This window comes from Cnephaeus nilssonii, assembly GCF_951640355.1.
Source record: "Cnephaeus nilssonii genome assembly, chromosome: 3".
Classification (NCBI taxonomy): domain Eukaryota; kingdom Metazoa; phylum Chordata; class Mammalia; order Chiroptera; family Vespertilionidae; genus Cnephaeus; species Cnephaeus nilssonii.
This window is the reverse complement of record NC_137074.1, coordinates 53,456,005-53,476,733: the sequence shown is the minus strand read 5'-3', so window position 1 is coordinate 53,476,733 and position 20,729 is coordinate 53,456,005. Positions and strand designations below refer to the sequence as shown.

The following is a 20,729-nucleotide window of genomic DNA, read 5'->3' as shown; positions in this document are numbered from 1 at the left end:
GGTCTGGTTGCTGGGAACAAGTAGAGAGAGTGGGGCTGAAGAACGGTAGGCTGGAGACGCTCAGAAGACACTGCCTGGGACCCAGGAAAGGACAGAGAAAGTGTGGGAGGTAGCTCTACCCTTCTCCTAAGAGGGCCAGGCCTTGGCTTATGTTGGGGTGAGGGCGAGAAAGTGAAGTGGAGGCAGAAGCAAGGATCCAAGTCTGAGCTGGAGCAGCTGAGCTTCCCAACATGGAGTCCTGAGGGCTGAAACAGGACTGTGGCTAACGCACCTCTGCTCCTCCACCCCGTGCCTAGCCCTTTAGCCAACAGAGAAAAATAGCAAATGGAACCCACGGCTTTGCAAACACACCAAGTCAGAGAGATTTTATCTAAATAGACTTTAATTAGAAGTAAACTGGAGAGTTTTACGTACAAATGCATTTTGGTTTTTAAGTTAGAACCATCATCCCACTATTAAATCTGGTGTGTGTGTGTGTGTGTGTGTGTGTGTACATGTGGGTGTCCTCCTTGTGGGTGCGTCTGTGTGGGAATCCATCCTTTTCCGTAGTAGATCTTTAAGGTCTCTTCCAGTACCTCTGTGTAAACGGATAAGCTGTGCTCTTATCTTGATCATTATTCATTCCTGTTAGTCATTCTCCTTGAAGAATCCCAAGTCACTGTCAGCCCTCTTCCTTTTCCCAATCTCCCCAAAGGCGCCTGGACGGAAGTGGGTGTGTGGGGGGTGGGTCTTGAGGTATCTTAGGCCACAGCTCCCGCCTGGGGTGGAGGCTTCAGCTTTCTGAGTCCAGGGGGTAGGAGTACCGTGTCCTGGTGCACCAGAAGCGATGGACCACAAACACCGCGGCCCCGAGCAGCAAGAGGGCGCCCAGGGCCCCAAAGAGAATCCCGAAGAAGGCGCCGAGTTTCATGCTCAGATGCTCACAGTGCTCGCCCCAGGGCGTGTAGATGGAGAAGGGCTTACAGCTGGGGACAAAGAGGGGGAACGCGTCAGTAGAGGGGAGGCGGGGTGGGGGTAGTGGAGGCCGGCGCTCAGCCTCTCCATTCTCCATCCCCTCCAGCGCCGGGGCCAGAGGACGTTTTCTTCAGACAGGTGGGGCTTCCCTTTAGGGAACGAGGTCGAGTCAGCCCTGTGGGGATGCTGGAGGGAGGCCACGTGTGTGAGAGGTCAGCTTCCCCGGAGCAGCGGGGGGTGGGGTTGGGGGTGGGAAAGGCGGGGCTGGCCTCAGGTGAGCCTGCGCACTCACAACCCAACCCCTTGCCCGGAGCTGGGCCCCGCCCTCAGCTCCACCCACCTCGTCCTCGGCCCTGGCAAGGGAGGGCTAGGCGGGTCTGGAGCTGCTTGGGGGAGGAGGGTGGTCGGAGGGCACTGAGGGGCCCAGGGGGCCCAGAGGGCGCGGCCCTTCTCCTCCTTGGCAGGCACGCAGCCTTAGTGCACTCCCCGCCCGGAGCCCCTCGGACTGTTGATGAACCAAGGGGACATAAGGTGCCAGTTTGAGAGGGCCTCCCCTGCCTGGTGCTCTTAAGAAGGGGCAAGGGCCGGCCTAGACTCGAGACAAAGGGCTCCTGTTTTCCACAGTGAGACAGCAGGGTGTCCACCCGAGAAGCAAAAGCAGGTGCAAGAGTTTGACTTTGGAACCCAGATCCTACTCCTTAACGTGCTGGGTACCTTGGGCAGGGTCCTTATCATCTCTGAGCTGCAGTTTTCTCATCTTAAGAAAAAAAAAATAAAATACCTATCTAGTAGTTAGTTTGAGGTAATATAGCACCTTTATTCTCCACACGGAGTGGGCACTCACACGTTTTATTTTCCATTATCCATTTTTTTTCTCTGATCCCAGTTCTCTCAATTACACAGGGAACCGTCGCTAATTTGCAGACATCCATTCTGGACCCCCTTGCAGTATCTTTTCCCAGCTTGGATTTCCCAGCACCGCCCTCCGCCTCCTGCCGCCTGTCCCCTATCCCACTCACCTGCAGCGGGGCCCATCCGGCCAGTGCTGACACTGGCCTCCGTGCTCACAGTAGCCCTCACTGCAAGGGGACACACAAGTGAAGCCGCCCTGCGGGCTGTAGGCCAGTTTGTAGCCCTTGTAGCCATTGCATTTTAAGTGAGTCTGCAGCGTGTCCACGTTGACTGTAAGGCAGGAGAGAGATGAACAGCAAGAACAATTGATTAACACCAAAATCTATTCCTTTTCGATCAAGAATTCAATGTTAGGCATTTATCCTTAGAAATAATTGGAAGAGTGTACAAATACACATGTTCGTGGAAGTCCAGAGCAGCATGGTTTAAATAGTAACAATGTTTAACAGAAGTTTTATTAAGTAAGGAATATTGTGCAACCAGTAAGCACAATGGTATGGAAAATGCATTGAGTAAGAGAATGTGCTTTGAGGTCAGCCAGACCTGTGTTGAAATTCAAACTCTACTGCTAACTAGTTGTGTGATTTGGGGAAACTTCTTAATTCTTCCAGCCTCAGTTTTTTTTATCTTTAAAAGAAAATGATAATAGCACCTACCTTGCGATGAAGTTTAAATGAGATAACACATATGAGTATTCAGTATAGAGCCTAACACAGTAAGCACTAAATTAACGGTCACTGTTAGTATAACGTTCTATTTGAAATATATTATACCACACTATATTAAACTATATTACAAAATAATATGTAAAATGGGACTATGCACACAATATATAAGGTAATGTGTTCACAATTTATTAAGGCGATCAAACATTAGGTATAAACTGACCCCTTTATTGTAAAAAAATTGATATGTGTGAAGGTGCCCCTGCATAAAAGAAAAATCAGAAGGATGTGTGCAAAATGGATTTGTCTCTAGAGATTGGAATTGCAGATGATTTTTTCTCTTCTTTTTGTTAATTTTTGTTTCCTAGAGTTTATACAATAAACATATTATACTTGTATAATAAAAACTATGCGTTTTTTTAAAAAATATGTTTTTGTGTGGTGTTTTTTTTTAAAAACAGAAGGCATGGTCTGGTCTAGGGTACTTGTTCCCTTATCTCTGCCCCTACCCCCTGCCACACATACACAGTAGATTGGAGGATTTCCCATTGGTTGCCCCCAGGAGGGAAGTGGGTTAGCCTGCATTCTAGAAGAAGCTCTTGCTTGGTTCTGGACCCAAGTAGCACAACAGCTTCTAATGGGCTTGGCGTGGTCACTGCCCTGTTCTCTATCTCACTCCCCAAATAGGGCAGGCTGTTCCTTTCCTTCTCTGACAGGCTCGTCAACCTATCTCATCCCCGTTCCAGGAGAGTCAGGGGCTGTCAGAGCTGAAGGGGACCTCAGAAATCCCATCTCATTTTCTAGATGGAGGTGTTGGGGCCTGGGCTGGAAATGGCTTTTGCAGAGGATCACACCCTTTTGGGGAGAGGATATCTCTGCCCCCGCACTGAGTCTTCAGCCTTTAACATAAGGTCCTCCAGCTGGAGGGCAAAGGCAAAGGATGTCTGTGTTTATGTATATCGAGCACAATGGTATTCTAACAAAGTCAATAACAATTTTATGAAAAGAAAGTAAACTATTAGCAGCAGTGGTTAAGGAAGCAGAAGTTAGGAGACTTGTTCTATGAAACTGAACAATGGACTTATCATGTTGGATCTGTTCTTGGATCCAGAAAGCTGGGTTTGTGTGGGTACATTTCTGCAACAGGCTCCCTCCATTTGCCTCCTCCCTCAGCTCTCCCTGGCACTGTCCCCAAGAGAGTGACTCACAAGCTGCCAAAGTGTGCACGTCTCTCCTGGAGATAGGGCGGAAGACCACGTCGTTCCTGGGCTCCTCACTTTTCTTCCATCTCCCCTGCGGGGCCTGCAGTAAAAATGCCTCCACCACTGCGTCCAGCAGCCGGGTGTTCAGGAAGTGGATGATGGGACCCCGAGGGCGGTACTGGAACTCCGAGATGATGCTCCATTGTTGCAGGGAGCTTCTTCCTGCTGGACCGCTGCTGTGTGGGAGGGGAAGAGTGAGGGGCTGAGGGCTGAGGGGTAAGAGGGAGGATTTGGGGACCAGACAGGAACAATCCCACTTACATTTTTTGCACTCTGCTATTCCTGAGAAAGGCCCGCACATCCAGGTTCTCCAGCCTGTAGGCCACCTAGGGCAGATGGTTGGGGATAATCGGGGTGGGGGTGAGACCCAGTCCAGAGAGGAGATCCTTCCACTTTAATGCATTTATTCATCTTTGTCTGTTACCATCTTAGAATGTGAACCCCAGGACCCCATCTCATCCATTTCTGCATCCCCACACCCCAGCCTAGTGAAGTATGGTAGCAACCATACTTAGGTAAAAACTGCTGTTTGAATTTTAACCCTGCTATTCTGGCTTCTGTACACACTTGCTTGCTTGGACAATAGGGTGGTTACCTCAGCTTCCAGACTGAGACCTGGAGACTCACAGAGGTAATGTTCCTGTGCCTGTGGACCAGGACTACAGGAGATTGATTCCCACTGACTCAGTAGCTCCAGGAGTAGAAACTGTAGATAACCTTTAGAGATTACTGACTCCGCTTGGGTCTGCTTCTGTAAAAACCTGCTTTCCCAAGATAGGGCCACATTCCAATAATGTCCAGCACGGGCTGGGAACCCCCCTGCAGGCTGTTCCCAGACTTTAGAATTTAGAATTTAGAACAAAGGAAAATTCTTGTGGTTTGGACCTTTAAAAGGACTGCCTTCACCTGGGACAGCGCGGTCGTGAGGGTGGCCACCTGCGTGTGGTGCCCTCGCAGCCGTCCTGGCCAGTTCAATAAATCCTTGCCTGCTTTTTTAAATCAATCAGCAGCCTCCGGTGGTCTTATTTTTGACTCCAGGGTTCGACCCCACAACACCTAGCCCCATGACTGGCATGATTCCCTGCTTAGTAAAAGTTTGTTGGTGAGTGAAGGACTTTACATATCTCCCCCCACCCCTGCCTCCTATTACAAGAGGAGAACCTGAAATGAATGGCCCCCACTTTGCCTCTGATCCCTGACGCACCCACTCATTCTCTCCCCACATGTATACTGAATATGGATCACGTTTAGGCAGACCTAGGGGATGTCAACATGATTTAGAACAGTCCATATTCAAAGGCCCATAGTCTGGTGTGTTAGACAAATGCCCACAGATTTTACCAGAGTGTAGAGTGCTGTGGTGGTGGTGGTAGTAGTAAGTAATAGTAATTATTATTCTGATTTTGAACACATGTTTCAGGTACCATGTTAAGTACTTTACATACATTATTATTTAGACCTTGACACAACCCATTGATATAGGTATGATTATTCTATTTTTATAGATGAGACATCAAATAATTTGTCTAATTATTATACTGGGTCTAATGGGTGGTAGAGCCTGGATTTGAATCCAGGTATGTAGGATTCTAGAGCTTCAATAACTCAACGACTGTGTTACTTTGCCTGTAATTGAGGAATGGACAGGGGATGGGAGCCAAAAAGAGGGAGCCCGCAGGTCCCTGTGGGAAGTCAGAGAAGGCTGCCTGGAGGTGAAACACCTTCTTGTGTTTCTTCCATTTAATACCCAAGTGCAGGTCTCAAAGGACTCTCAGATGGACAGGCAGGGGTGACTCCGTCACCCTAGACTCTGTTCATGTCAACTTGGCCATTTCAACCCCTCAGAGAGCTCTGTCCTGCAGCATCCTGCCTTCCTCACCCCGGGCCTTTTCTGAGGCAGAAGGCTCCCGTCTCCCCTGGCAACTGAATCTAGATGGATGATGAAGATGCAGAACGCACAAGTGATGGCTAAGACCCTGCCCTGAACCTGCCAGGATCCTCCTTCCCACTCAGAGCCACCTGCAGTACTAACCGAAGCGTTGACCTCTGCTTCAGTGGCGTTTTCTTCTTCACTGAGAATGAGCTGGATTGTTCTTAAAGGGAACGCTGGAGATGGGAGAAGCAGATTTATAGTCACTTCCTGGGTTTACCCAGACTTACCCACAGAGACCATTGGGCCAGTCTAGGGAGACTGCCCGATTTACAGTGATAGAGCAGGAGAAGTGGCTGAGTCTGCTGACCCTCACCTTAGAGCTCATTTGACTATGATCAGGGGTCCCCTGACTCTCTTCTAACTGAGCCATAAGGCCACCTTTAGTCTTTTATCATAAGACCACTCAAGCCCGGTTTTCATGCTGCCCCCACCAGCTCTCCTAGCCTACAACTTACCACCACCCAAAAGAAATTTGAAGTTCTGTCCTGTGAGTTTAAGAAACTTTCCCCTGGCCCCCAGAGGTCCCCTTCTTCCCCCAAGAGAGAGAATGGTGGTGAGGGTGCTGGGGGCATCTGGTGAGACCTCGATTGATAGTTGGAGTGAAGTTGTTCCCAGCCAGGAAGCAACGGTTGTCTGTGAAGGCTGGGGGGCAAGTGCAGGTGGGCTGGCAGCCCAGAGTCTGGGAGATGTAGCAGTGGCCGTGGTTGTAGCAGTAATTCACAGGGCAAGACTTGTTCTGACAGTGTTCAGAGTCCTCCAGACCTGCAGAGAGAGCAGAGGTCAGCAACACCAGGCCCGACAGCAGTGGGGAGCCCCCAGCCCATGGAGAGCTGCTTCCGGGACAGCCTGGTTTCTTTCCCCCAAAGCCCACTCAATCTAGGTTCTGCTTGTGGGCCACGCTGAACCCCAAACTATCCGTCTCCCTTTTCCAGGCACTTCTCTGCTGAAAAACCTTTTTCCTCGGCCAGGTAGATATTCGCCCACTTCTGCTGAGGGAAGAGGTGTGTATCAGGAAAGGGCCCAGCAGGCTTTCCCCACGTCTATCCCCTTTGCTGCCTTTATAAGGCTGCGGTTCGACCCACTCTGGCCTCTGCGCAGATTTCGTTTGAGCTTGGTGGAGGCCTCACTGTGATTCCTTTCCCTCATCATGACTCCAATCGCTTAGAAGTCAAGGAACAGATAGCGGCAGCAGGACTCAAAGGGAAAACGAGGCACACCTGCCCCCAGATGCCCATGACAGCCCCTCCAAATGTCCTGACGGGGGATGTGAAGACTTACATCTCTACAAACCCCAGTTTGCCTTTGGTTCCCTGTCTCTGCCAGAAGGCCCCTCTCTTCTCCAGGCCACCGTCAATCTTTTGCCCTGGGTTTTCCCAATCAGTGTCTCAGGCCTGCTCCGCCCTGGCCTCTCCCCCATGCCTCGATAATCTCTTCTCCTTCAGCCTCACACCCCGCCATGCAAACCTCACCTCCTTACTGCACCCACTCTGTTGAACATTCTAAATACTTGCTAGAAAAGGGAGAGACATGGTTTGCTCATGGCTGTCCTAGACCCCCTAGGTATCACCTGTCCCCAGAACCTTTTCCTACCTAGGCCCCGTTCCCAGCTTACCTGTACAGTGACGCCCATCCCCAACTAGGTTCGGGGGGCAAGGATCGCAGCCCTGCCCAGGAATGCACTTCACATTCGGGAAGCACTGCTCGTCACAGGGGTCCTTGGAACGCTCGCAGTACTGGCCGAAGGTGGTGTTGTCACACTTGCAGCTGGCCACCTGGAATGGGTTGTGATCACTGGGCATCCAGGAGGCTGAACCATTAAGGGCATCTAGGTGTTTCAGCACTGACCCCTCCAGTCTGCGAACCCATGGGACCTGAGACCTTGTCTTATTTCTGCCAGTATTTATTGAGCATCTTCTTGACCAGGCCCTGGGCCTGCATGGCCCTGCCCAGAGGCACTTGGTCTCTACCCCACTCGCCTCCCTGAGTCCTTCTTTCCCCACCCCTCTGTCTGCCTGGCTTCTACCCCAGATGCTCTGCCTCTTCCTTCTTACACCATGTCTCTTTGCCCGAAATCCTTTTTAGAGTAAGACGGAGCTAAATAAATATTCTACCATCCCTTGAAAATGGGACCCCCTGAAAGCTGCAGTTTCCTGCTCATCATCCCCTTGCTGACTCCCAAACCAAGAAGACAGAGCCTCACTGCACAGCACCGTGAGAACACAGTAAGCAGCACAATGGCACAGGGAAGGTCGAGGTTCAGGAACCTCATTAAGCTCCCTGGTCTCTCTTTTCTGACCCATTTACTGAGAGGACTCTGGAAATCTCCCTGAAATGCGACTCCCCAGCACTTTTACTTCTAAGACTGGAACTGCTGGGACCTCTAGAATAATACATTGACTTTAACCTCTGTTTTCCCACTCTCTGTTTTCCCCCTTTTCTAGCCCCTGGGTTCCACACCTCTCTTCCCAGCACCATGGTGATGAGACCCCAGAGGGAAATGGATGTGTGGGACAGTAAGCCACCTTATTAAAGGCTGCCTATGTCTGAGCAAGGCACAGAGCCCCAGAGCACTTCCTGTGTCTGAAGAGGGGAGGGTCTGGAGCTTGGGATCAGTGCAGACTCATGCCCAGGGACCACACTCTCCCACCCCACACCTCAGTGCCTAGTTTCAGAAACATGGAACTGGGGGCCAGGAGGGACGCTAGGAAAGCCTGAGGTGGAAGTTCCCTGCCAGCCTGGCAGAATGGGAGCCGGGAGATAAAAATTCAATTGAGCTATAAGCAGCAAAGAAAATTCTATTTCTCACACCAGTAAGTTTGTGGCCTGAGATTGGTATCTGCTCTACTCACCTACCTCAGTTCCACCCACCTCCCAACACACATTACCACAGAGGGGCTTTGATATCCCTTCAAATTCTACTTCCTTCCCCCTCCAAAATGGAAAGCTCCTTCTCACCCTCCTCCCAGCACTCACCTCCAGGGAGGAATTGCCCACCCATCTGGTCTGGTTGTATAAACACTGTTCCTCTCCCTTGCAAGCACAGACCACGGTCTTTGGCTGGAGTAGAGATGATAAGTTGTCCTTGACATTTCTTGCTAGAATCTCCAGAGTGAATGGTTCCAGCGAGTTTGGTGTCCAGAGTAGTGTCCCATTCTCTGCCCCAAGGAAGATGAGGTCATTGAGAGGTGGAAGCCTTGATTTCTCTGCCATCTGACACGTCTTGGCATCTAATACCCTAAGAGCTGAGGCTGGAATCCCCCACTTCCCTCAGACCACCCCTCAAATCCCACCAGGCATTTCCTCAGGCGAAGCTGGTTTCCTGGGGTGGTCACGCTCCAAGCTGGAGCCCAGCTAACTGAGTGTAGGGTGGAACTCCAAAAGGGGGAAGGCAGTTGATCCTGAAGAAACCCCCAAAGAGCAACCTGCCTAGGCCTGCACCAGGATGGGGCATCCAGGGGGGTATGGAGGGTGAAGGCCAGATCCTCCCGACACATCCCCACGCTACACTGCATACTGGCCTCACCTTCACAGCAGCCCCATCCCTTGCCCTGATTTCTTGCCCACCCTCTCACTTCCTGGACCTTTGACCAGCCACCCTTCAGACACCAGACTGCAGTGAAACAGTGCTACATACTATAGGACTCCTCCGATCAAACCAGTCTTAGGTTACTGAAGAAAACAGGAAAATCTCCTGAAAACAGCAGGTTAAGAGGAGCTGATAATAGGAAGAGACAAGAGTAACTTCCAGGCCATCACTATTCAGGAGAAGATTCAGTGGAGGAGAAAATCTCCTGATGCCATTGTTTAGGCCCTGGCAGGATGCCACATGGAGCAAAGGGTACAGACAAAAGCAGTCCCTCCTGGTGCACAGAGAAAGAAAATTAGGCAGAGAGGTGCTCAGAGCTCAGAATAAGGTCCCTGGAGGCTTTGGTTTGGCAAAAAGCAGTCATCAGCATAATCAGTGCTGGCAACAAAAGGCAAGCTGCATCCTGTAGGCTTTGGCTCTTTGACCCAGACCACGTTGCAGGCCTAGGGGACTCCACAGCATCACTGAGAAAGAGCGATGATGCTTTGCTTTGTCCCAGCACAGAACAGCAGACAAGGAGAGACAAAGTTAGATAAACATGGTTGACAAACATAAAAGTAGTGACAAACGTTCCAAACAAAGGTATTTGTGTTTCTTTAAATCTTGTTCTACGTTATGTCCTTTTATAAAGTAGATATGAAAATGTTTTAAATTAGGATTTCTTTGTTATACTTTATTCTAATAATTTGGTGGTTACACGAAGATGGTTAAAGGTGATTATATATTATTAGATTGAGATAAAATGATCTTTGAATCAGTTGTACATGCCCAGAGTCAGTCTAGCTAGCTGGCCAAATCTCCATAAGCCCCCATCACTATTCACCATGGGGGTGGGCACCTGTTTGAATGATAGGGATTATTCCTAAGAAATGCTGGTCTTGGATATTCCAATAGAAAAGTGACATGAAGTTGCACAGGGTATAATAAGGAAAAATTACCCAAAGCTTGTCTCTGAACTCATCCCCCATGTCCCCAGCCAGGCATTCTTACCAAAAAGCTTGAATTCCTTAGTGGAGTTGTTTCTGAGTGTGAATGTGACGTCCTCAGAGCTGCCTTTGTATTGAATCAGCGTGGTCTTCCCCTTGTAGGCTTGCACCCTTTGGGGACCGTCTATAGAAGGTGGGTACTGATCTGGAACACAAAGAGGGGATTTGGAGCCTGAGGCAGGACACTCTCTTGCCTTGTGGGCCTCCTCTCTGCTTCTCCATCTCCTGGCTTGCGTGAGGCATTCACAGGACTGTGACCCACCTCTGGAAGTATCTGCTCTCGGACCTATGCAGAGCAGGCTGGCATTGTACTGCCCACCTGGCCAAATCTTTATTCTCTCTTTATCTTTTCCCCAAATGGGATTCATTTCAAGTTTTTTCCTGCTAAGCTGAGCTTGGTACGAAGTGAATCTGAAAACAGATTGTTTAGACCGTCACAGAGTTTTACCTTTGGAAAAGGGCTGAAAACCATGAGAGTAATATCTAAGTGGGCATTGCATTTTTCAGGAAATAGGGAGTTAAACCTTTTCACTGGCCTCTGTTTTTTGGAGCCTTGCTATTTCCATTTCATTTCTTCATTCATTCATTCATTCATTCAATCAGTCACCTAAGTATTTATTGAGCACCTACTGTATGGCTGGCACTATTCTAGGTAGTGAGGACACAGTAGTGAACAAAAAATACAAAAGATACCCAATGAAAATTAGAAAATATGTTTGATAGTTATAAATGCTAAGGAGAAAATAATAAAGCAGGGAAAGTGAGTAGGGAGTGTGGGTGAATGTGAGATTTTAGACAAGAAAGGTGGCATTTAATTAGAGACTTGAAGGAGGCGAGGGGCAAGCCTGTGGCTGTCTAGGGGAAGGGCACTCCAGGCAAAGAGAACAGCCTGTGTGGAGTCTCAGAGTTGAGAGTGAGCCTGGCGTGTCTGAAGGACACAAAGAAGCCAGTTGTGCTGGAGTGGAGGGAGCAAAGTGGGAGTGCTAGGAGATTTCAAGAGGCAAATTGAATAAGGCTTTGAAGGTCATCATAAGAACAGAGTGGGCTGGGGAATCATGGGAGGGTTTGAGCAGTGGAATAACATGAGTCGAAGAACCTGGTAAATGTAAAAAACGTGTAGCTTAAAGGGGTGTTATGGAAGGGGGCTCATCATCTGCCCCCTAACTCTGAAAATGCCTCCCTGGGCCTCATGCCACTTACTGAGGGTGCCGTTCATCTGCTGGTATCTTCTGAAGATCGTACTAGTGTCCAGTCCAGTCTTTGTGTTTCCTGTGGCCAGGGTGTCATAGATGCATTGTCTATCTCCATTACACTTGGAGGTTGAATTTTTATCCAAGGAGTTGTTTTGCCACAGTTGGGAAAAGAAGACAGGGGTGAAGTTGGAAGGCAGAAGGTCATCCCTCTTGCCAAGGAGGCTTGTTCCGTTGATTTTCCCTATAACACATGAGGTTCAATGGTGGTGGTATCAGGGGTGGGACTCCGGCTATATTTCTTCAGTGTCCACCCCTTACTCTCACTTTATGTGGCTTGAGGTAGGTGGTGTATAAAAGGCCAGGTTGACTTCTGGCTTCTGAGTCTGAAAATCCCTGCCGTGGTGACTGAGGGCCACCTCCTTCCCTCATCCTCTCTTCCAAGTAGAGAGACATGGGTAGGAGTGGGGTGGAGGGACAAGTCTGGGGTGGCACCAGAATCCTCCTAAATTTCCACCCCTCCCTCACAAAGGACAGAGGTCTAGTTCCCACAGGCCTGAGGGAGACATCCCAGCCCTGTCCCATCTACCCCCAGCACTCTGAAGTCCAGACTCACAGGTCATTCCATAGTGGAAAAGCATCTCTTCATTGCTCTGTTGGGGTATGGTGGTGCCATTGGGCATCTTGAAGTCATCTTCTGGATTATTGTTCCAGACCCCTGAGGGACAGAGTAGGAGGTTGGCCACCCTGGGACTGTGGTTCTCCCCACTCCCTGGGAAGCATCCAACGGGGCACACTCAAGATGTGAGGAGGAGCAGGGGGCCCAGGAAGCCTCTCTCTGTTGCATCTGTTCTTGGTTCAGGCCTCTAGGAGGAGGGTAAAGGATGGACCATAACCTCAGAGCCCACCTTTCTGCTGCAGGGAGGGAGGAGGGAGGAGGAAGAGGAGGGAATCGAGGTGATGGAGGAAGAGATGGGAAAGTGTGAGGTGTGGGAGGAGAAGGTGGCTGCTGACCCCACCCTCCTCAGAGTCCATCCTGGATGCTCCCTTGGCTGCCCTGGAAGTGGAGCTTTAGGAGGACAGGAAGTGAGACTCAAAGGTAGCTGAAAAGGTCCCTGTCCTTCCCTGCCCCTCTGTGGCCCCAGGGTTCTGTTCCGCGGAGGCTGAGAAAGGGAAATGCAGCCTGGGATGTCCATAGGCTAATGGGCAGGTAACCACCTGGGGTGGGGGTAGGATCTGAGCTCCTGTTGTGGCCACTTCCTCAGAGTCAGGGTCTTGCCTGTTTCTTACCCAGGAGGCCCTCTGTGTGGTCTCGGTACTCCTCTGGGAGGCTGCAGGAAGCATGGAGGATGTTGGAGAGAGCTGTCACTGAGACGATCACTGTGCCATCTAAGCTGGCTGACACCAGGGAGCCATTGCGGGTCATTACGACTCCAGTGGTGTTGAAGGTTTCCTGGTCTAGAATGTTGGGAGACAGATGAAGAAGAAACCAGCGTTGGTCCAAGCCTTGGCGGTAATGAATGTTCAAGAAGCAGAGGGACACTGGAAGCAGCTCTGGGATATCCTGCAGGTGCCTTCTCCAGTGGCCCCCAAACCAAACTCACAGGATACCCCTCAAGGCCACAACACCCACTTCTACCTGGGGCCTGAAGACAGGGGCTGCCACAGGGCTGCCTCACAGCACTGGAGGAAGGAGGGAAGTGAGGAGGGGACATTTTTAAAAAAAATATATTTTATTGATTTTCCACAGAGAGGAAGGGAGAGGGATAGAGAGCCAGAAACATCGATGAGAGAGAAACATCGACCAGCTGCCTCCTGCACACCCCCCACCGGGGATGTGCCCGCAACCAATGTACATGCCCTTGACCGGAATCGAACCTGGGACCTTTCAGTCCGCAGACCGACGCTCTATCCACTGAGCCAAACTGGTTTCGGCAGGAGGGGACATTTAATGCCCGGCTCCTGTGTGAAGGAGCTGCTGGGCACAGATGCTGAAGGGACAGCAGGGGTGGCCACCAACTCTCCTCTGCCCCAGTGCTGCCGCCACCATACCCCACCCCACTGCTCCCAATCGCAGGGCACCCTCTGAACCCTCATGGCTTCCCCAGCCTACCTTTAAATGCCACAGTCTGGTTATTGAGCCGCACGTGGATTGTGTCATTGGGCTCAAGGAACCACTGAACCTGGAAGAAAATTGGAGGAGGACTAAGTCTGACCTGCAGGTGGGCCCGGGGGCCGAGAAAGGAGGCTGCAAAGAGCTTAGAACCTGAGCCCTGGACAAAGATGAAGGTGATGGAGAGTGTGACGGTGAGGTTTTTCTACCTAACACCTATGGAGTGCTTAGCATGAGCCAGGCTCTCAAACCACACTGGCAGGAGGCATTCTCCCTCCTTCCTGCCCCCTTCCCTTCCTCCTTCTCATTCTCCTCCTGGGCCTTGATTTCCAGCTGAAGGTCCCTGAGAGGGGAGCAGGGATGTCTAGCGCCCCTGCTTCACTCACGATGATGGGGTCCAGTCTGCTGGAGTTGTATTGAGCGGCAAACGCAATGAAGTTGGTGGCTTGGGCAGAGCCGGTCTGGGCAGTGCGGCCCTGCAGCAGGAAGGAGGAGTTTCCATCTCTGGCCCTGACCAGCAGGAAGTCTCCCAGCCCATTGAAGGTGTAACTGGCATCATCTAAGGTGGTGATGTGGGGGTCCCCGAACATCCAGGCTGGAAAAAGGAGATGATACCACATTGGCATGGCAGAGGAGGGAAAGGTCTGAGATTCCCCACGGCCCACACATGGGCATTTATTCAGGTAGACGCAAGCCTGGGAGTTGTTCATGGCTTGTAGCATCCTCCCTGGAAATCCTCTTGCATTTTTGTGCCCCCACCACACCCATGTCTGCTCATTATCTCCCATCCCCCAGTCCTACCCCTTCCCCAATACCATGTACAAAGCTCCTCTGTTTGCCATCCACTGAACGCCAGAATCATCGCCACCTTCCCGTAGGCCACAGTCCCGCCCAGGAATCTAGTGCTGCCCTTGTCCAGGCCCCAAGAGGCTGCCCCCGCTCCCAGATCCTTTGCTTTGGGTCTGCTCCAGGGCAGGCCCCAGCAGCCTCACCAGGCCTTGGGGGCTGGTACCCAGCACAGCTGATGTGGGGCCGCCTTTGTTGGTACAGGGTGCAGAAGGAGGGCTGGTCGTTCCAGCGGCAGCACCAGTCCTGTGACTCCAGTTCTTGCTCTGAGGAGAAGAGCAGCGCTTGAGGGGTGTGTGTGGGGAGTGGGACATGGAAGACCTGCAGAACCCAGCTGGAAGGTTCGTGGGGCAGGATGATATGTGTGGCAAGGGCATGGTTTGGGAAACAGGCATACCTCAGTTCAGATCCCACCCTGCCCAATGACCTTAAGCCAGGGACGAGTTGTTGTCTCCCTTGCAAGCTTATTGCAGCTGGGCTCCCAGATGGGTCAGTACAAGGTCAAACATAAAGAACCTCCTTTCTTGAAAGGTGGGATGCTGAGTCCCACTATTCTCAAAATGCTGGGAGTGGGAGGGCGTGGCTGATGGTCTGGGACTATGGAGGCTGCTTGGATTACAGGGAAGAGGGAGAGGACACATGTTACCTGTCTCCCCCTCAACCCCCCCCCCCACCACACCTGGGCTCTCTAGTTCCTTTGAAGAGTGATGGAGATGATGCCATGCCTTTCCCGAGACAGCCTGCTAATATGGGTCCAGAGGAAGAGGGTTAGACTAGGACTTCTCCCCTTCCCTAGACAGATGTCTCCACTCTGGGCTGGGGCTATGGAGCCAAGTGGAGATGATCAAGAGGCACTCAATCATAAACCCCTCAGATGTCAGCTGGAAGTGATGTTGGGAGCTGCCTAAGGTTACAAGATCAGGAAATTGAGGGCCGGAGAGGGGAAGGAACTGGAAGGGAATGGGGACAAAAGCCTTCGATCCATGGGTCCCACTGCTTGGTACGGAGCCCAGGGCTGGTCTCTGATGGGGAAGAGCAGAGAGCTCCAGAGGAAGTGGGGTTGAGATCTCTCTGGACACACATACCAAACTGCCAAGGGCTCTGCACTCTCCAGCCTCGCAGAAGCTCTCCCCATGGCCCGTAGCTGCAACACACGCCTCCGCGCCAGGAAGTGAAGCTGCACAGATGCCTGCTGCCGAGGCCCCACCAGCCTGCAACAAGTCCAGGAACACTGAGGCCTGAGGCCTGTGGTGGGGGCAGGATTGGGGTGCGGTGTTTCTGGGGGGCGGGGAGGGGCTGAGGATGCCTTGAAAGGGACAGGTTAGGGGGAACCGTAGAGATGGTGGGTGGGCTTGTGGGACAATGGAGATACCCCAAGAGACAAGAAGGAGGAGTCACCTATGTGGATGGGCTGGAATCGTAAGTCCCATACTCCCTGCTGCCAGGAGCAAGGGCAGGAGATGTGGTTCCAGTCCCAGCTGGGCCACTGAGACTGTCTCAACCACTGCAGGCACCTGAGACGGTAGTTGGGTCTTTCTTCTTTGTGCAGCTGATAGACCTGCAGACCCCTGAGGCCTGGAGGAGCAAAGAAGAAGGGGTTATCTGAGGGCCTGGGGCCACAGGTTCTGCTTTACTAGTAGCTTTAGGGAACATCAAGACTCAGAAATGTACCCTCTGTATGCCACTTGTCCCCTCTGGACAGCTCTTCCATGAATGAGACCCAACTCAGATTGGCAGCAATTCCATCCCCCAAAGACCCCTTTGATGTGACCTCCAAAAGCTCTCAAAGCTTGGATCTTAGTGTGAAACCTTGGGACAAAGGCTAGGGAAGAAGGCCTCGCCTACACCCAACTCAGAGCCAAACCCTGGCCCCGAGCTTCCGTTCACTCTACCCTTTTGTCTGTCACTCTAAGCTCCAGCACCTTCCAGTCTCCTCAAACCCCAAATCAGTTCCTCCACATCCACCCTATATCTAAGTGCATGATGCTACCACCAACTAGCCACCTACTCAGACACTTGCTTTCATCCTTGACCCCGGCTCTCCCACCAGACATGACAGTGGCCCAAGCAGCCAGGGCAGAGGCCTATGCTCAGAGGCCAGCTGGGAAGCCACAGAGAAGTTGGCATGTAACGCTGGGACCTGCTCCATTACCACAAGGCTGAGGAAGCATCCTCAGTGCCCAGACACCATCCTAGGAATGTTGAAGTGGGAGTAGAGACCCTGATGGGGGTTTGAACTTTAAATAGACCTTCAATTAATTGTAAGTTACATACTGCCCACCCCAGCTGCCAGGAGTGAGAAGGGGTGCTCCAGAGTCCAATCCTATATAATAAAAGGCTAATATGCAAATCAACCAAACGGTGGAACAACTGGTCGCTATGATGTGCACTGATCACCAGGGGGCAGACGCTCAATGCAGGAGCTGCCCCCTGGTGGTCAGTGCACTCCTATAGGGGGAGTGCTGCTCAGGCAGAAGCCGGGCTCATGGCTGGCAAGCACAGCGGTGGTGGTGGGAGCCTCTCCTGCCTCTGTGGCAGCACTAAGGATGTCTGACTGCCAGCTGAGGCCCGCTCCCTGGGGTGAGTGGGCCTAAGCTGGCATTCAGACATCCCCCGAGGGCTCCTGGACTGTGAGAGTGTGCAGGCCAGGCTGAGGGACATCTCCCCATGTATGAATTTCATGCACCAGGCCTCTAGTGAGATATAATAGGACATTCGATTTGACCCTGTTCCCCCACAAAAGAAGTAATTGTCAAAAAAACTACAATTTGTTAAGGTTTTGAGAAGGATAATCATTATTTATGATTATCTGTTTGTGTATCTTCTCCACAACGACCTGGTATCAAGGGAAACATATCAAGTACTCTCCCTCCAAATACTATCTATCTATCTATCTATCTATCTATCTATCTATCTATCTATCTCTTTCTATCGTATTGTACCCCCTAGGTCCAAGTCGAAGCATCTTGACAGAAGATCCTAATGACTGGGCAGCATTCTCCACAAGGTGGCACCCATGATTTGACTTAGCTTCTGTTTACCAAAAGTTCTCACCACAGAACAAAGAGAACTGAATTTATGTTTCACAATTCACATGGCTGATTTCAAATGCTAAAATGTCCTTTTTTCGATCACATTTTGGAAAAGATCATTTTTTTCCCTTTTGGGCTCCCCAACAGTACACTGAGTCATGGAGGAGGCCCCATAGGCTTCTTCCTGACACTAGTGTACCCGCCTTCTTGCCAGAGTGACAGCTCGTTGAGAGCAAACTTAGTCAGGCTTTTCTCTTTTATTTCACATTCCTGGTTCTTAGCACAGTGTCCAGCATGTAGCAGGTGCTCAATGAATAATGACCAAATGAATGCCAGACCTCTGGAACGCCTCTTGGTAGATTCCTTTAAGGGATCTTATCTGGATTCACATTCCCTTTCAGGAACAGGACACTTGGAGTATTGCCCTAACTACCCATTCATATTCCTATACCCAGCTACACCCCTGTTCTCACTTCCAGGATCTGGGCCCCCACTGAGAGAGCTCTTTGGTTTGGCTCATCCCAGGAGGAGACAGAGCCCCAAGGAAGACCGCACTGTGTGAGAGCACAGAAGGTACCGGCTGCTCCCTGGGCAGTGTCAAGTCCCTATTGCATCTGTGGGAGGTCAGTTTGTGCTGGGACTTCCTTCAGGATGATGGAGATAGATGCTGGAGAGCTGTCCCTCTAGTACTGTCATGGCCCACAAAGTGGAGGGCAAAAGAGGATTTAAGTCCAGCCCAAGTGTGATTAGGCGACGCTTTTACCTGAGTTGGAATCCAGGAATTGGTCCGGACGATACTTCTGCCACACTGGCTGAGATGTTAGCGGACTGTTTTCATAATGCCCATCTCCACTGCGTGCAAAGGAAAGAATGGAAGGCCTCTGTCACACTCAGGGTCTTGCCTCTCAGCCAGCAAGTTATTCATCCAGCCAGTCAGTCACTCAGTCCAGTTAGTCTTTACTTACTAGTTGGTCAGCCAGCCAGCCAGAATCACTGACTCCCACCACTAAGACCACTAAGCAGGAAACAGGGAGAGGTGGGTGGGGAGACTAATCTATCCCACATCTGATCGATAAGGGCCAGACACTGGTCATGAGGCTGGTGTGAAGTCAACAGAGTCCAGGACTCCTTCTGGTATGTTTCCCTGCAGCTAGGCATTGGTGGGGACAGTATGTTGGGATGGTTAAGAGCCAGTCTCTGAAGTTAGACAGGCATGAATCCAGCTCCTGACTCCAGCACTTAGCAGCTTGGTAACCATGGGCAAGTTGCTTAACTTTTTTTATTCTGTTTTCACATCCGAGTAAAAGAGATTACATAGCATCTATCTCATAGCATTGTGAGGATGAAATGTGGTAAACATTTGTAAAGCTCTCAGAACTGAGTGAGGACCTGATGTGATGGGTGCACCCAGCCCCACCCCCGTGATGGGGTTCAAAGCCCTGCTCCAGGAAGGAGAAAAACCCTGGGCCAGCGCCTGCAGCCTCTCTGGGTGCATGCCTCAGAGCAGTGGCTCCTGATGTCTCCTCCTCTGACACAGGATGGGTGACACACACAGGTGTGACACCTGGGGAAGGGGTGGGCAGGCAAACTCCGGATGGTGTGAAATTCCTAGGTAGTTAGATAATTCAAATCCTTTCTCCTTCACCGCAAGTGAAAGCAGTGTAATGATAGGGGCATCCTATAAGAGAAAAATCATTTGCAGGAATTTCCAGTAACAAATGACAAGTGACCTTCGTCATGATGACACACACCAGCACCAGGAAATACCAGGGTCGAGAACTGTTGTTCAAAGACTGAGCCACCTTCACACATAGGAACCAGTGTCATCCTCTACAGCCCCATCCCTCTGCTCTCCCACAAGCTGCTGGTGGCCCTGGGTGAGGGGTGAGGTCCCAACCCAGGAGCACCAGAAGTCGGGAAGGCAGATTTCAGCCTCAGATGTCTGAGTTCAAATTCCTGCTTTGCCACTTCCCAGCTCTGTGACTTTGGGCAATTACTTATCTATTTGTACCTCAATTTCCTTATCTGTAGAATGGGAAATAAATAGTATCTCTTTCACGGGTTTGTTGTAATAATTAAATGAAATAATGCATATTAAGTAGTTAGTATAGTAAATATTGGCCATTATGATGATGCTATTTGAGAAGTCAAGAGGGGTCAGCTAATGTGAGTGGAAATCAGAGAAGTCAAAGCTCTGGGAATGATTACATTGCACAGGTTCTGGGGGAGAAAAGAGAATGGCAATGAATAGGGATCTTTGAATGTGAGTCAGGAAGAAATAGCATCTTGTAATGGGAACTGGCACCAGTGTGAGTCAGAAGCATCGGCAAGGAGGACTCAGCCTGGTCCTGGGGTGGGGGAGTGTGTGTGCAGTGAAAACACCGCTCTGCACCACTTCCTATCACCTGCTCAGAGCTGACAGCCCCTCCCCGTCCTACCTGGAGAAGCCCATGAGGACCCAGTTGCCTGGGTGCTGGGTCACATCCCACTGCATCCCACCATTTTGGTAGAGAAACAGGGCGAAGGATCTGCTCCCATCTGTGGAGAGGATGGCCTGGTAGGTGTTGGTCTGGGGGTTGGATGGAGACAAACATGGAGATGCCTGTGAGAAATCTGGAGTGTCCTCCCTGACGTCCCATCATTCATCCCACACCCCTGCCTTGATGCACACAATCTCTTTTCCTGGCCTACCTGGAGAAAAGGCATGGGTTTAACATGCTGACAAGTTAGACAGTGTATAGGGCACCTTTCACCCATGGTGTCAAGCACCTAGCATGGTAGATTTGCCTTCTTTCTGATTTCTTTCCAGGGAGGGTGATAAAAGGCCCTGGGTTAGGAACCCGTTGGAAGACAGTTTGTATAAGAAAGAATCAGAAACCCGAGAGATTAGCCAAGACACCAGAGAGCTGGGAGAGGCCTATGTAGGTTCCTCGGGGATATTTAAGGACATTGTCCAAATGTCTCCTAAACCTGAACAGTGGGGAGGACCACAGCAGGTGAGACGGGAGGTTCTCTAAAGGCGAATGCCAAGCACTATGCTTGTACAAAGTAGGTAATCAATGAACTTGTTGAACCAATGAAGAGACACGTGACTTTAGAACAGCCACAAGGGAGGACTTCTGACTGTAGGAGCTGTGAGTCCCCAGAGGGAAGACCAGGGAGACTGTGGTGTGCCCGTTTCCACTGGAAGGCATTGCAGTTGAGAGCCAGCATTGGAAGTTAGGAAAACCTCAGTTCCAGGCCTGAAATT

General features: G+C 50.9%; 1 protein-coding gene across 1 annotated transcript in view; it reads right to left on the bottom strand.

The window, feature by feature from the left end:
* Positions 1-699: 699 nt before the first annotated feature.
* The window catches only part of MUC4 (mucin 4, cell surface associated), a gene marked incomplete at its 5' end in the record, with an annotated part of 52,546 nt that continues 32,516 nt past the window's right edge, over positions 700-20,729 (bottom strand). Inside the window, 19 exons of the mRNA XM_079766305.1 lie at positions 700-965; positions 1,974-2,136; positions 3,740-3,969; positions 4,055-4,119; positions 5,826-5,899; positions 6,309-6,488; positions 7,339-7,498; positions 8,700-8,881; positions 10,303-10,443; positions 11,499-11,732; positions 12,105-12,206; positions 12,779-12,946; positions 13,602-13,671; positions 13,988-14,196; positions 14,594-14,713; positions 15,533-15,658; positions 15,846-16,022; positions 18,243-18,331; positions 19,918-20,048. Coding sequence (XP_079622431.1) covers positions 773-965; positions 1,974-2,136; positions 3,740-3,969; positions 4,055-4,119; positions 5,826-5,899; positions 6,309-6,488; positions 7,339-7,498; positions 8,700-8,881; positions 10,303-10,443; positions 11,499-11,732; positions 12,105-12,206; positions 12,779-12,946; positions 13,602-13,671; positions 13,988-14,196; positions 14,594-14,713; positions 15,533-15,658; positions 15,846-16,022; positions 18,243-18,331; positions 19,918-20,048 — 2,814 coding nt within the window. The 3' untranslated portion in view covers positions 700-772. The remainder of the gene's footprint in view (positions 966-1,973; positions 2,137-3,739; positions 3,970-4,054; positions 4,120-5,825; positions 5,900-6,308; positions 6,489-7,338; positions 7,499-8,699; positions 8,882-10,302; positions 10,444-11,498; positions 11,733-12,104; positions 12,207-12,778; positions 12,947-13,601; positions 13,672-13,987; positions 14,197-14,593; positions 14,714-15,532; positions 15,659-15,845; positions 16,023-18,242; positions 18,332-19,917; positions 20,049-20,729) is intronic.